Source organism: Chelonia mydas, chromosome 5, assembly GCF_015237465.2.
Source record: "Chelonia mydas isolate rCheMyd1 chromosome 5, rCheMyd1.pri.v2, whole genome shotgun sequence".
Taxonomy (NCBI): domain Eukaryota; kingdom Metazoa; phylum Chordata; order Testudines; family Cheloniidae; genus Chelonia; species Chelonia mydas.
Window position 1 is genome coordinate 44,700,937 of NC_051245.2, and position 16,458 is coordinate 44,717,394.

Consider the following 16,458-nt stretch of genomic DNA (forward strand, 5'->3'; position numbering starts at 1 on the left):
TGTCCTATCTTCAGTGGACATAGAGAACAATTGATCAGCATCTTATTTACAACAGACCTAAATATATTTAAAACTCTTATGAGGTCCTCCATCTGTCCTCTTCTCTCAAGACTAAACATGCCCAGTTTTTTAACCTTTCCTCAGGTCAGGTTTTCTAAACTTTCTCTCACTTTTTGTTGCTCTCCTCTGGACTTTCTCTAATTTGTCCATATCTTTCTTAAAGTATGGTGCCCAACACTGGACACAGTACTCCAGCTGAGGCCTCATCAGTGCTAAGCAGAGTGGAGCAGTTGCCTCCTGTGTCTTATATATGACACCCCTGTTACTACACCCCAGAATAATAGCCTTTTTTTGCAACAGCATCACATTGTTGGCTCATGTTCAATTTGAGGATGTCATTCTTTTAATTTTTGCCAGACTGCATCCCTTATGAGCCCTTTCATGGTTTTGTTCAGAATATTAGGCTGCCTGGCCCGTAGTTAACTAGAGTCATCCCATGTACCCTTTTAAAAATATTGGCACAACATTCTTTGTTTCCAGGAGGATGACAACCTATTAAGTTTTAAAAAGCAATTGTGTGTTTTTTACAGTCTCTTACATTTTGTAACTTGGATCACGAGCACATAATCCTACAGGTTTCCTTTTGTTGTTTTAGGTCCTTGTAGGTCATCATTAAATGCAAATAGCATTGTATAGATTGATAAATATGGTAATAGGAAAAGGTTTTTGGTGATGGTATTACTGTTTAAAACTAATTAATGAACAGCTATTACTGGAGCTAGATTTTAATAAAAAATAAAAAGCTTTATATAGATTTAAAGAAAGGGAATTTTCTCATTAATTTGTACTAATAAGGCTGTAAGTTCTGGTTTCTTACAAATATCAGTTTGATTAGAACTTTAGCTACATCTGGTTATTTATTTATTACTGATAGGAATGTAAATTATTCATTAGCTTAGAATTCAGAAATGAAAATATCTCCTGGCTTTTGAATCAACCCCTTGGGATCAAAGATTATATATGCAGAAATAGAAATTTAAATCTTTGTACAAGCAATAAGTGTGTAATTTTGAAGCTTGAAAGTAGAGCATGGTATATATTGTGTAGTTATTTTAAGGTAGCAGATTGTTCTGCATGTTAACATTGTATTTTCAGGTGGTGATGGCAGTTGCCCAACTTTACTGGCACTTGGCACCAAAGTCTGAGGCTGGCATTGTTTCTAAATCCTTAGTGCGTTTACTTCGTAGCAATAGGTGGGTCAAGCTCTTTTGTTGAACTTCAAACAGCTATCATGCCTCAACCTTTTCTTGTTTCTTTGGCATACTTGAGTATATTTTATAAGTCAAATATACATGGTAGCTTATATGCATAGAAAGCATATTCACAGATATTTATTGAAAATTCAGCTAAAAACCTTTCAGCAATACATGTAAGTGCATCCTTTTGGTCTTAATTTTTTTTGCTTTTAATATACTGATCTCCGAATATGTAATTTTGATAAATATATTCAACAGTACTCTCTCTTTAATTTCTAGGGAAGTGCAGTATATTGTGCTGCAGAATATTGCAACTATGTCAATTCAAAGAAAGGTATACCGTCTTACCATTTTCTAGATTATACTTTAAATTAAGCATAGGCACAACTACTTCTTCAATGGCTTTTATTTTTCAGGGCATGTTTGAACCTTACCTGAAGAGTTTCTATGTTAGGTCAACTGATCCAACAATGATCAAAACATCAAAGGTGTGTTTTATAATACATAATATATATATTTCACGTATGCACTGTACGATTGGTTAGTATTTCTAACAGGAAAGAAACATACTCTTTGACTGCTGTGAAACTCATGTCTCTCTGAATTATTCTGCTTTTTCAATCTGATTTCTACAAATGGCATTTGGGGCAGGCAAATGGATGATTTCCAGGTACATCAGGCTAACGGAATATGCTGAATGGAAATGTTGAGTAAGGCAGCAATGGCTCTCTTTCTATCTGAAGAGGTGTCCACTCAGAGTTACTCTGATATTGCTAGCAGATATGCTTTGCTTTTCACTTCAAGATCTCAATGCTTTATGATGGTGGGAAAGTATTATTATTCCCATTTTATAATTCAGGAAATTTGAGGTACAGTCAGGGCCGGCTCTAGACACCAGCGAAGGAAGCTGGTGCCTGGGGTGGCAAATCAGAAGGGGCGGCACTTCGGCGGCGGCACCTTGGTTTATTTTTTCTTCTTCGGCGGCCACTTTTTTTTATTTTTTTTGCTTCGCTGCTTCGGGCTGCAAAAAAGGTAGAGCTGGCCCTGGATACAGTCACACTGTGTGTGTGTGTGTGTGTGTGAGAGAGAGAGTTGGGAATAGAGGTCAGGTTTAGTATTGTCCAGAACTTCATTTTTCTGTGCAGAGTCGACCACAAAATTTAGGACTCATATTTAGGACATATGGAGTATATAGTGATATAACTTTTTCTTTCCATGTACACACAATCTACCTGTAGAGAGATGCCTGCTGTGACCTGGAACTCTTGAGTTCCATTTGTAGATCTGAACTCTATCCCTCGAACTTAAGGGACAGTCACTTAACCTTTCTGTTTGTTTTTCCAACTTTAAAATAAATAAGTAAATAAAATAATTTTGACTGGAATGCTAAATATTTCTGGCTCCTTTTCTTAACAAGTTTTTGTCATCTTTTCATCAGCAGATGTTTTATTAAGGCCCAGAGGTTTGAGAGAATGGTAGATGAGTTTTCTTAACTTAAGTTCTGTCTTAGGTGGTTGGAGACTTCCTAATGTTAGGGGGACAGATTAGAGAACAAATCCAAATATAATCTTTCTTCTTACTTGAAACTGTAAATTTAGGGCTTATGGAGGAAGCTAGCTTTTGTTTAAACTGGTGAATTGAGAAGGTAAAGCTTCTCTGACAGATTCCAGTGTTAAAATGGAATGGGGCAAAGGCTTTGCAGCCTCACTTTAAAACAAACTGCTGAGCATGCTGGGAAATGGGAGGAGTCGGGGACACCTACACACAGAATCAAATGACTCTCAGAAGACAAAGGAAGAAGGCAAGGAGAAGTAGGAGGTGGCTGCCACGCTGGGAATAACTGAGTGTTTTATAAGGTGAAGAGGGCTAACCCTTATGATCTTATATCTTTGGTAAGACCTATGGTGTTTCAAGAAACTTGTACATAAAAACAAGAGAATGGAGTGCAGCAGGGGGGAATATGGTGAGAGAGAGAGAGAAAAAAAACCCCATCATTTTTAATTGTATATATAAAATATTTTGGGAGTAAATGTTACTGTAAACTTTCTGAAAAGTGCACTTTTTTATTGAGACTGATCGTAAATACTAGTCCTGTATTATTCGTGGTATTTCAGTCACATTTTTTAATGAACAGCTTACATTAAAACTAAAAATAAAACATCTCTCCTTTATTTCACCACATTTGTGGTGGATATCTGACATTCTGCTCTCTGTATTGTCATTATTTACAAAGTGGTGGTTAAATTGTTAAGTGCTATGAAGATGCAAAAAATGCTAACCATTACTATTAAATGCAATATGTAGTGTTTCAAAAAAGTTAATAAGTGCTAAATTGTTGTACACATCATTTAAAAAAACCTCAGTGTTAAAAAATTACTCCTAAAACTCAAGTGCTCAAGTATGCAGACCTGTCAAACTTCCCACTTTAATGTGGGGACACCTGCAGTTTGTTGTTCCATTTAGAACCAGACAATTAGTCAAAACTCTTCTAAATCCAGATACATGTCTCGTTCAGTTACTGAGTTCATATTACCAGCTCTTTCTCTTGCTAAAGGTCCTTTCTGGCTAAGTTCTGCATTCAGATTGCATTGGCGGTCTCCAATATAGGGAACTTCCTGCTTCAGTGTTGATGCAGCCTCGAAACTTTGATGTGGTACACAGGTGTAGCATATCAGGAGTGATTTTATCTTTTTCCTCACCAAAAATTAGGGAGAGACTTTTGAGGATGAGCTGTAATTTGTCAAAACAGAATTTGATGAATGCTATGGAAGCACCTATTTCCATCAAATAAGGACTCTTGATCACAGCTGCTTTGAGAATGAGTTATGGAAATTTCATTCATTGCTGTCTGGCACCTTCTCTTTCCACTCCCACTCCTCAACCTAGTCATGTCCCATGCTTCTTTTTTTCTTTGTTTTGTCTACATCATGTTGGAAAACACGTCACCACGCTCCACTTGTTATACAGTGGCTAGTTATTTTGCTACAGCTAGTGGGAAATGCAGGGCTGAGCCCTACTGTGTTGCTTTGAAAGCACATTCTTTAGGTTCTGGAGGATGTTAAAATTTCAGGGTACTGCAGATTTCTGCCTAAACTATTAAGGGCTCTGTTAAGTTTTAAGTGGTACTTTTTCTTGTAGATAAAATACAATATGCATATAATTTCTTAAAAAAAATGTTTTCTACTTATTTTAATCAACTTATAATAAAATATCTCTTCTTTCCTTCAGCTTGAAATCTTGACAAATTTAGCAAATGAGGCCAACATATCAACACTACTTCGAGAATTTCAGGTCTGTACACAATTCAAGAGTATTCTTGCGTAAATTGCATTCTGTTAACATATTACATGTATTATAAAGTTTCTGTAGATGAACTTGGAAATTTTTAAACGATAGTCCTGTTGCTGTATAAGATGCTCTTTTGAATGAAACAGAGACTGTGTGTGTGATACAACTATAGAGCTTTTCTGGGGTGTAGGAATGAATTCTTTTAACTGTTTTGCTTTGAACACTGCTGCATGCTACTATCGGTTGTAGAGAGGCAAAAATGTAAGGAATGAAACTCAAACGTTTATTAAAACAAATCCTGCCAAGCGAATTCCATTGTTAAGCTGGGTTAAGAAGATAATATTTTAGATTTAGCAACATTTGGTCACTGTCACTGGCTGCTAATTCCTCTTCTTTAAATAATTGGAATAAAGTGTTATCTACTATATATTTCCTATTACTTTATACATCTTTGCCAGATGTGCAGTGTCAACAGTGTGTGTCCTTTCTCTCCTCCTCTCATTTTCATTCCTCCAGTTCTCAGGCTAGGCTTCCCCAAAAGAAACTAGTTCTTTTTTCAGACAGGTTGGTTATTCATAGATTTACAGATGGAGCTAGTTAAATGGACTGAAACCTTCTGGAAGAGAGAGCTCATCAACCTCCTTCAGCCTTGCACTCAAACTAATTTCTGTTTTTGGGTGATTACCTTTTCTCTGCCCCCCCTCCGCCCCCCCACGCGTCAGAAACCTCTGTCATCACAGGTGACAGAAGCTGGCAAGACAATACATTCTTAAAACATATACAGGATAGCAGCATAATTTCTAATGTGCAATGTAGCTTTGTAAATTAAATATACTCTAAAGTACATTTATTTAATATAGATAATAAGGTAAGTTTCCAGTTAATAAGACAAGTGTGTTGACTAATGGAAATCCTGTTTTCTCCAGACCTACGTGAAAAGCCAAGATAAACAATTTGCTGCAGCTACAATTCAGGCTATAGGCAGATGTGCAACCAACATCTCAGAAGTGACTGACACATGCCTTAATGGCTTAGTGTGTTTGTTGTCCAACAGAGATGGTAAGCTAACTGTTCGGTTTGTGGTTTTGCGTTACTTGATATCTTGAATCATCTTCTTGGCAGCGTCCACAGGTAGCAACAGATTTTAAAAGTATATTGAATCATGATGTCTGTTTGAAGTCAATTGGCATGGCTATGGAATAACAAACTCAGCTAGACAAATAGTAACATTGCTTGGTTTATCCTGTGGTTTAAAATTGTTTTCATAGTTTGACTCCCTACTCTGCTTTAAAGAAAGCTGTGCATTACTCCCACTGTGCAGTTACACGGACACCTGTAATTGTTCAAAATGTAATTAATGATATGCAATGTGTTTCACAGCGAATAGTAGTTTAATATTTTGTCTAATAATAATATGTTTCGTTGCATTAAAACAGTTAGCCTGCAGAGGGTGCTAAAAGCAGGGAAATGGCATTTTGTACACATAAATGGTGAAATCAAAGAGCATATTAAACAGTTTTAGAATAGGCAGCTCCAGACTTGGTTTGGTTTTGTAATTTAGCTTCCTATTAATTTTATACACAAAATAGAACAGTTACAAATCGCTTAGGAGCACAAGGAGTGACTATAGGCCAAATAGAATACTGTAGCAAAACACTACACATCTGTCTTTGACAAAGGCACCGGTAGTTAGTGTAGTTATATAATAATCACACAGAAGGAAACAAATAAGGAAATTACACTTACTGTCTGTTAATATAAGATACAGTGTGTTTGGCAAAATCTACTTGGAAATACTCAAGTCTTCAGAGGAGTGAGCTTTAAAGACAAACTTACTAACTGGGACTAATGATACAGAAGACGGATAAATAATATTAGTTAAAATGTTCAAAGTTAGGTTCCTGAATTCATGTTTATGCACCTAAATAGGAGGCCTGATTATTTTTCTTTCAATGGTGCTGAGCTCCTATTGCTCCCATTGATTTCAGTGGGGTTTGTGGGAGCTCAGCATTTCAAAAAAATCAGGCCACTTATATTAGGTACCTAAATATGAATTTAGGAGCTTAATTTTAGACACTAAGGTTTGAATATTTTGGCTATTACAGCTCTAGATCTTTTCACTTGGGGACCTCAAAGTAGTGTACAAACATTAATTTATTTAGATCAGTTTTTTGCAAAGGCAAATGAGGCCTTAATTGAATTCAATCGCTAAAAGCATCAAACAGTTTTGGAATATTTTATTTCAGTTACTTGTATATCCATGTTTTTTTTGTTTTTGTGGCTGGCGGCTCTGAATAACAGAGTATGGGTTTTCCTTCTTTTCTCATGCCCTCTACCTTTCTGGCTAAATGAAAACGTTTCTTCCAGCATGCTCCTTCCTTTACTTCATGTTGGTAGGGAATATTTTCATCCATCTAATAGCCTGGGCTGCTAGTCATTTTGCTAAGGATTTCTTAGTCATTTCTGAACAGCTTTGTTCACCTAATATTTCTGAACAGCTTTGTTCACCCAGCTTTGAGCTACCAGGAGATACAGTAACTATAGAGGTTGTCTTCTCATCGCTTACGGACTTAATTGAAAGTAATGATCATCCTCTCATGATGTTTTCAGCTTTTAGAAGTTTGTGATGTCCATCTTGCAATCACTTCTAAATCAGGAACTGCCCCCAAACAAACAGGTGTTGGAAGGTTGTCAGCACTTTTTATTGAACATCGCTACTGGTCCTTTGCTCCATATCTCTGCTGTAACAACACTGTCCTTTTGACTTCTTTCAAATCAGTTGAATGGCATGTAGTTGATCATACAAGAGGGCACAAGAAACCCCTACTTGCCTGTAGCATGCCTGTGCAAGAATTTACCATAATTTGGAGTCAGGGCACCCAGGAATGGTGCGTGAGTGGGCTAAAGTTTTGGTAGTGACCCAGCTTGCTCTGCACTCTTTCTGCTAAGTTTCAATCTTGAGCAATTTTCAGGACCCGATTTACAAATTTCTGTGAACAGAAGGTTACATAATGGCACTTTTACATATACAAACAAAATCAAAATCCAACACAGATTCCCCCCCTCTCCTTTCCCACCCTTGTTTATGGAAGGTATGGAAAGGCTTAGAATTAGTCTTTCTCATTTCCTTGTGATTTCCTCAGCACATCAGAAGTTCTGCCTGCTCTCCTGACTTCTCTGTGAAAATTCCCACGTGATTGCTAGATTTCTTGAAGCAATTGCTTTGCTAAGGTGGGGTTCTCTGGTGCTGTTCCCATTAAGATGGAGAAACTAATTCCAAACCTGTTGGAGACAGACAGGATATGAAACCACTTCTTTGTTCTGTCCTGAGTGTACAAACTAGAATTTCAGTAAGTTTACTTTCTGAGGTGACCTAGCTACTTGTTCTGTTTCAGGTTGTGCAAAACTTACACAAATTCTTTAATTTTTTTAAAAAAAGTTATAGTAGACTATGAAAATGCAATTACAGTGCATAGAGTTTTAACTTTTACTTTTTTTCTGGGAGGTAAATATCAGTTTGAACAAGTATGTCCTGTACTTCATAAGGGGAATAACACTAGAGCTGGTGATATCTTATCAGTAATAAAGTAAAAGAGAACTTTAACTGTGCATATTGTATTAAACAAAATATATATTTACTTGGTTTAAGGGTCAAGGTAATGTGGTAGTGGGTGGAAAAGTATCAACAAGGTCAAAGCTTGGAGTCTGGAAAGGGTTGCCAAGTATCCACACAGCCAACAAATTTGTTACAATGAAGAAATTTGATGTTTAATTCCAGCTATTTGCCTACCCTTTCATTGTCTCAGATAGGTGCTTCATACTGCCTTCCTGTGGTTCAAAGAGGCTGTACCCTCCAAATGAGTGTACTTGCAATAAATACATCTTAGCCTCTTTTAAAACGCCTTTTACACAAATTCTATAATACACATGAAATAGCCTCTTCAGTTTCATATTTAGTTGCTTCAGCCCTCAGTTAACATATATAACTAATTAATCTTATTTTCCTAGTAAAATGTGTCTATCATACAAAATTCTGCACTGAAAGTTGGAGCCTCTTTGAAGCTCTTGTTTTTTCCAGTGCCATTTTAATATTCTGTATGTTTTTCCTATTTGTGGATTTCTGAATGATGTTGGAGTGGTTAAATTCTCACTTGGGAAAATTATTGTAATTCGTACCATTCAAAATGTGGTTCGCTGTGTGACTTTTTTTTGTTTTCAGCTATACCACTATGGATTACTACAATGGAATTTTGTGTGACTGAACACAGTATGGTTTTGATGAGTTGTGATATGTCAAAGGTTTTTTTTAGTGATTGTGTTTCCTGAGTTAAATACTCGTTCCAATATTGTGTAGAAATCTTTTGCCAAAGCTTGCAGTAGTGATTTGAGAATGTTATGATTAGTGGTCAGTGACTTGGTGTAGAGAATTGAGAAGCTGCTGACACATCTCACAATTTCTGTTAGTCCAGACAGTCCTCACCAGAATACCTTTTTATATTTACTGTTTCCCAGTTCCCAAACCTCTTAGGTAAACGGTTTCATTCAGAAGCACCTGTTGATGTTTTTGGAATTTCTACCTCATTTATCGTTACTTTTCTTATAATCTCTTTTACTTTAGTTCTAGCTCCAGTATCCCTGTGGAGTATTGCTATACTGTGTCTACAGTCTAGATGTTTTGTGTTACCTCTGATTCTTTCATTACATTCTATGTTGCTCAGTCTGTATTTGAACTTCAGCTAATTTTTGTTCGTAGATTGGCAGAGGAATATGTAACTGTATATAGCTTTCCTTGTTTTGATTAATGCTCATCACACATTGTATTAATTTTATAAGATTATATCTTTTCATCCTAATGTTACTGCTTGATTTTCGCTTCTGAGATGTTAAACCACCTAACTCAGGGGTGGGCAAAGCCGGATCTGGCCCGCGGGATTGCCCCCTGTGGTGCCACAGGCCCTGCGCCACTCTCAGAAGTGGCTGGCACCACATCCCTGCTGCCCCTTGCCTCCAGGCACCGCCCCCCACAGCTCTCATTGGCCGGGAATGGGGAACTGCGGGGGAGGTACCTGGAGGCGTGGCAAGGGCAGTGCTCAGAGACCTGTGGTCCCCCTCCCTCAGGGGGCCGCACAGGGACGTGGTGCTGGATGCTTCCCGGAGCAGCACACAGGCAGGCAGGGAGCGTGCCGTGCACGCCACTGCCAGCCCAGAGCCGCTTTAGGTAAGCGGCGCTGGGCCGGAGCCCGAACTGCTGCTGCACTCTGCACCCCAACCCTCTGTCCTGAGCCCCCTGTCGCTTCCTGAACCCCTCCTGCACCCCAACCCCCGCCTCACCCATCCTGCACCCCAACCCCCTTCCCTGAGCCCCCTCCTGCAGTCTGCACCCCTCCTGCACCCCAATCCCCTTCCCTGAGCCCCCTCATACACCCCTCACTCCTCCTCTGCCCTGAGTCCCTTCCTGCACACTGCACCCCCTCCCACACCCCAGCCCCTGCCCCGGCCCTGCATACAATTTCCCCACCTAGAAGTGGCCCTCGGGCCAAAAAGTTTGCCCACCCCGACCGAACTGTTGTTTTTTCGCCAATGTATTAATATATTTACCAGTATGTCTTGCTGGTTTTTGAACCCTCCCTATTCAGAAAATAAACTTCACAGTGCACCTGCTTATTATTCTAGATTACTTCCAATTGTATTATGATATTAATTTATTTTGCTCTCATTTGTACTTTTAACATTTTTATTGGTAGCTATATTCTTTTAACAGGAATCATGTCAGTTCATCTGCTTTATAGTTCCAATTCAGTACTTCAGACTTGCTCCTTCTATCACATACATTTATTTGCTCCTAAATGCTTCTGCAAAGTGGTTCCTATAGTGATATTTTATACATTTCTTTGTACATAATTTACATTGCACTTTATCATGTACATTTCCACAATGCCTGTGACTTTTAGGCATATCTTAGAACCCGTCTTAGTAGTTAAGTCTTGGTTTAAATTAGTTTTCTTGTGTAAACACTTGACTTTTACGCATGATTTTATTAGTTCGACGTAGTATAATCTTTTTTAACAAAGCATACTGCATAATTAATTAACTTTCATTTTGTTGATCTGCAGTTTCTACTGTTCTGTGTATATCACTGCCCTTAAAGTTGTGATTGCATTTTGATCTTATCTTATTACTTTTCATAGGAAGGAAAAAGATCAGATGTTATCAGTGCTTGAAAAACTTACAAACACTGAGCCGAAGGGCCTGTGCCTATTATCCTTGATTGATACAGAAGATGGCAGGGTGGGGATATTGGGACTCCTAGATAGCACCTTTTGTGGAAGTGGTTACTTTCCAAACTTTGTATTATGCGGACACAAACTGGTTTAGATAGTCCTTGTTTTAATTTGCTGTTCAGTTACCCTCATTACTAAGTGGCATTCAAGGAAAATATGTTATTACAAGGATTATTTGGGGGAATTCCGTTTCTTTCCCCTCCAAACTTTTGATGCTTTTTATTTTAAACTTTTTCTTTCATTGTAATTTTTGGCAATAGTGAAGGGGACAAAATGCTCTCCAAAATAACCTGGACGGTAAGATTGCGTAAATCCTTGGTGGAGCAGATGTATTTTGAAATTTAGGGTTTTTTCTACATAGGGATTCTCAGGAAGATTAACCTGTATTAAATGAAGGTGTGAATTTAAAGTGGAGTGCTTACATTGCATTAAATCCCTGTTTGAACAGTCTCATTCAGAATGAAAGTGGCCTCAATTCGGTTTAGCTTAATTTGATCCACTTTAAATTCACTCTTTTTAGTTAGTTTGGATTAACTTCCTGTCCCCATGCTGGTAAGCCTTGGTTTTTCTGTCTAATTATGTAATTTTAACCTTGATTCAAGAAATTAGTTTGGAGAAATGACTCAGTTGTCATGTCAAATGGAGGATGACATGGAGGGCCTAAATGAAATGGAGGGCCTAAAATTTAAGCTCTTCAGAGGTTCAAAAGGTATCCATGGATAGCTACAGCTGTAATTTTTAAAACAAAAATCCACCAGTGTGAGCTCTTCTAATTTCTAGATGACCATGGTAATGTTTAAGGGATTTCTTTCCCCCAGTACACTTCTTTTGTACATCTTTCCTTTTCTTTTTGATTACTGATATAAATTGAAAATGAACAGTCCATGTGTTGGATTAACTATTCAAATACAAGGATGTTATGATCTGTTTGGGGAAATATAAGTTTACTTTTCCCCAATGATTGTTTTCAAAGTGCATGTACAGTATGAGGAAAAATAATTGTCTGCTTTTTCTAGTGGACATGAAAATTAGAATTATAGTGAACTTCTGTTACATTAGTCAGTCTGTCTATCTATCTATCTATCTATTTATTTATTTATTTTTGCTTTCGTTTCAACCTTGACTATGTTTGACTTTTCTTCATCTTTCCTAACATGAGTTTATTCTTGCATAGAAGCCTACCTCTGCACCAGTGAGGGTTTTTCAGCTTCAAAAATTGCATATTTCATACAAGTTGATCAAGCTGCGAATGTTACTTGTTACAGTAGTTAAGCATTCCAGTGCATGACTTGGACATAAATCTTCAAACAGCTTGCCTATTTAGGATCCTCATTTGAATGTACTAGAGATTAGATTATGGAATTGGGAGAGAGGATGGGGGGAGGGAGGGTGAGTGTGCAAATGCAGTGTTTTGCTATTTTTACTGTTTGTTGAATTAGCTGGCAATTTCCTGAACAACCTATATTTCTTTGAGAGTCCATTAAATACTACGGTTTAATTATGTGGAATAGGTATTTGTGCCTCTATAATGACTTACTTAAAAATAGAAAAATTAAGTACAGACACATTAAAACTTAATTAAAAGGAATCATCAAGAAGTGGGTATAATGAGACATGCTTTTGTTATCTCTTACCATGATCCTTCTTCCTCTTTTTTTCCTCTCATAACTTGCTTGTTGGAGCAGGGCCTGTCTTCAGATTTATAAAAGATCTGCACATTTATGTTACTATTATAAATTAAATTAGTTCTGCAGTTAAACTGGTTAGATCATCTACAGTTCTGAAACAGTTGCTGACAATTTTGTGCACGATTTGAATTCCATCTGCATAAACACTTTTAAAATAAATTTTATAACTTGTTTTTGTCTTTATCAGAAATAGTAGTTGCTGAAAGTGTAGTTGTCATTAAGAAACTTCTACAAACACAGCCCGCGCACCATGGTGAAATTATTAAACATATGGCAAAGCTCTTGGACACTATTACTGTAAGTATTTCTGCATACTTCTGTACTTTCTGTGCTAACTAATTAAATTTGTAATACTGCTGGTGAACTTGGACCAGAAATGGAAACAGATACATTAGAGAAATGGAACATTTATCTTAGGTAAGAGATGGAATAGAAGCTGTCAAGTGGTCTCAGTTTGTTTCTGAAAAGTGGGAAGGTATTTAAGAAAAAGATACTTTAAAATGGTAATGTCAATAATACCTTATGCTAAGCTGAAGATTACTCCTGAGGGCATTCTGCGGCCAAAAATTAAAAATTCTGAAAGTTTTATTTGTCAATAAATAAATGCAGAAGCTTCAGCATGGCAGTGGGGAGCACAGGCCACCAGCTGCACGGAGGTGGAAGATCACCCTGCAGCCTCCCCACTCCCAGGACACGGACTTAGCCGTGCGGCTGCACCCGACACAGCACAAGGCCTGGGCCTGCCCCAGAAACACTCTGACACCATGTCCCTCTGCACCAGGTGTGGGGCAGGTAGGCTCAACCAGGCAGAATGCAAGTTTGGAGGGGCTCTGTGTGGGGGGATCCACGTGTGGGGTGAGAGGATTCTGTGTGGGACAATCTGGGTGCAGGCACCTCAGTGGGGGGTCTAGGTGTGTGGGGATCTGGATGCACAGAGGCTTGTTGCGGGGTTCCAGGTTCAGGGGCAATGGGACTCTGCAGGGGCTTCCAGGTAAAGTTGGTTGGGGTTCAGCAGAGGGGTCTGAGTGTGGGGTCTCAGCGGGGGGGGGAGGCAGGGTCTGGGTGCTGGGGGAGTGGGGCTTGGTGCGGTGGGGTCTGGGTGCAGCTAGTTAGTGGTCTGGGGATCTGGATGTGGGGACTCAGGGTGGTGCATCAGGGTGGGGGTTTGAGTGCAGGGAACTCAGTCGGGGGTGGTCTGGGTGAAGGGGTGGGGGTCTGGAGGCAGGGGATTTGGGTGCAGAGGTTGCGGTTCAGTGGGGTGGGGTTAGGCTATGGAGGTTCTCGATGTACTGGTTGAGGCTTGGCAGGGTTGTCTGGGTATGGGAGGTCCAGATGCACAGGGGTCGGGTGGATGGGGAGCAGCTCCCCATACAGTGACCCCTCCCCTCACAGCTGAGGAGTGATGGGGGCAGGAAGCAGGGGAGGATGCTGAGCTTCGTGCAGCTGGGGGAGGTTTCTGGGGGTGGGTCTGACACAGCCCCAAGCACTCCTTGCAGGGGAAGAAGGTGGTCCTGACCTCTGCTGCCTCCAGCCCAGCTGGGACTAGCAGCTGATCCCGGCTCAGGGTAGGAGCCACTGGCTGGGGTGTCCCCAGCCCCATTGTGATATACCTCTCCGCTGGTTGCTCTGGGTGCCTGAAACGTTGAACCTGCGCTGCTAGGGAGTGGTTCATGACTGCTCTTGCAGTTTCACTTTGCTTCCCTGTCAGAAAGTAATTTTTCTGCAGGGAAGCAAAGAAATCTGCAGGGGGACATGAATTCTGCGCACATGCAGTGGTGCAGAATTCCCTTAGGAGTAGAAGATGGAGGGATACTTTAGGGCAAGAAATATGAGTTGAATATGGAAAATATAGCAGAAGTGGGGCAGCTACGCTGGTGGGCTTTCAGGCAACTTTTTCTTATTTAAGTATTTGTTTCCATGCTTATGTTATTTCCAAATAATATTTTTCCTTCGAGGGATAATTTTTATTTTACCTTCATATGACGCAAAACACATGAGCTATGTGCTCATTGCTCAGTGTTAGAATTCTCACTGATCTCTTGGCCATTAATGATCCTGTGACACTTATCAGTAGAGTTGGAGTATTATCTTCTGTGTGCTGGGTTAAATCAAAGTTTGGGTAACTGCACCCTTGTTGTTGCAATTGTTAATGGTGCACTTCACTTCCTGTCTTAAAGTGTGGTGTAGTGAGTGGTCTACAACGCATTAAGTTTCATAAGGGATGGAGAGTAATATGGCTCAGTGTTAATTTAGCATTTTTTAAATTGCAGTATGATTTCTTAAAGTATTAAAATATAAATCACATAAACTAAAATATTTGATTTGTTGGGTCTGGCTTTTTTTGGATAAGACAAAGTTTTCATGGCTTGTACATCAAAACACAATTTAATTTAATCTTCTGTAAGGATTGTTCAAACCCTGTATAAAAATTTTGAATGTTTACTGTTCTGTTAAAATGTTCATGGCTTCACTCATATCAAACACTTATTAATGGATAAGGAAAGATTCAGAATAGCCTGAATATAAGCATTTGCAAAAACAGAGTCATTCAAACAGGATTGGATTAATCAAATAAAATTGTATTAGCACTCGTATCTGCAATATTTAAGTCTTGCTGAATACCCCAAATATCTGTCATTTTGTATCTGAGTGCGCCTCCCCTTGGGTTTATTGCCCTTGTTCATTGGCTTCCAGTGTAATATTGGATCAAAATCTATGTTAATCATGCTAATTTTGACGCCCCCGTCAGGGACTGAGTCAAGTTATCAAAGGGATTGCATCACTTTGTGTAATCGTGATCTCCCACCACAGCTAAATTCTGCTGGAACAGTGGAACTGTTAACCTCGAGTGAGGCTTGCATGTCCATGAGATGAAGCATCTTCAGTGACCAGGAATCTAGAAGTATCTCCCAGAACGAGTATGACCATGAAACCTATTTGACATAGTGTCCCCTTCCTTGGCCTTTTGGCTGTCAAACTATCATCTCCTGCACCACAGTTCTATTCCTAAGTTTATAGGGAGAGTAGTAAAACGATCCCTGCATTTCAGGTTTAATGAGTGTCCTGTGCTTTCCCCCGGCTCTGCAAGTGTGAGAAGCAGATGACAGAATATTGTTGCGGTGTGGGATTGTATTACAGTAGGTTTGATATGTTTATACATCGTACAGTGGCAAGACATTTTTAACTAGCTACAGGGCTTGAGCTCCTGATTTGGGATATGGTGGAGGGTTTAAAACTACCTTTTAAAATGTAAGTTTTAAGAGAAATGAAATCAGAGTGCACTCTAAGGGCAAGTCTACAATACAAAATTAAGTCGACCTAAGTTACGTTGACTGCAGCCATCACAGTAATTACATCACTTTTGCATGTCCACACTACACTCCTTGTGTTGACGGTGTGCGTCCTCACCAGGAGTGCTTGCACCAATTGAGTGGTCACTGATGCATTGTGGGACAGCTTCTGAAAGGCAGCAACAGTTGATGTAAGCAATGCAGTGTCTGCACTGACACTGAGTTGACCTAGCTACATCAACCTAAGCACTACACTTTTTGTTGGAGGTGGAGTTATTAAGTTAGTGTAGTGAGTGAGTTACATCGGTGGAAGCTGCATTTTAGTGTAGACACTTATACAGTTAGGTCGACATAAGCTGCCTTACATCGACCTAACTCTGTAATGTGGACCAGGCTTATCTGGGAAGTGATTATTATAATTTTTCTAGTGGTCACCTTAAAGAAATTTGCTCTGTGGGCTGATTATTCCATAATTGTTCACTATGTGGTTTTCTTGTACTTTCTTTGGAAGCATCAGATACCAGTCCCTATCAAAGACTTAATAATGGACTGGCATTTTTCTAGACTTTAGACTACTAAGCAGTTATCACTCTCTTAGAAAGTTACTGTCCCATTTTCATGATAAGAGCTTTGTTTATTAAACTGCTCTGCTGGA

At 39.2% G+C, this 16,458-nt stretch overlaps 1 protein-coding gene across 7 annotated transcripts in view; it reads left to right on the forward strand.

Moving 5' to 3' along the window:
* The window catches only part of AP3B1 (adaptor related protein complex 3 subunit beta 1), a 338,592-nt gene that overhangs the window by 178,842 nt on the left and 143,292 nt on the right, over window positions 1-16,458 (forward strand). For all 7 annotated transcript variants that reach the window (XR_006291016.1, XR_006291017.1, XM_037902963.2 and 4 more), the window contains 6 exons: window positions 1,156-1,253; window positions 1,536-1,590; window positions 1,673-1,744; window positions 4,485-4,547; window positions 5,471-5,603; window positions 12,701-12,810. Coding sequence is in view for 5 of the 7 variants with exons in the window: in XM_037902963.2 (XP_037758891.1) it covers window positions 1,156-1,253; window positions 1,536-1,590; window positions 1,673-1,744; window positions 4,485-4,547; window positions 5,471-5,603; window positions 12,701-12,810 (531 nt within the window). In the remaining 2 variants the exon portion in view is untranslated. The remainder of the gene's footprint in view (window positions 1-1,155; window positions 1,254-1,535; window positions 1,591-1,672; window positions 1,745-4,484; window positions 4,548-5,470; window positions 5,604-12,700; window positions 12,811-16,458) is intronic.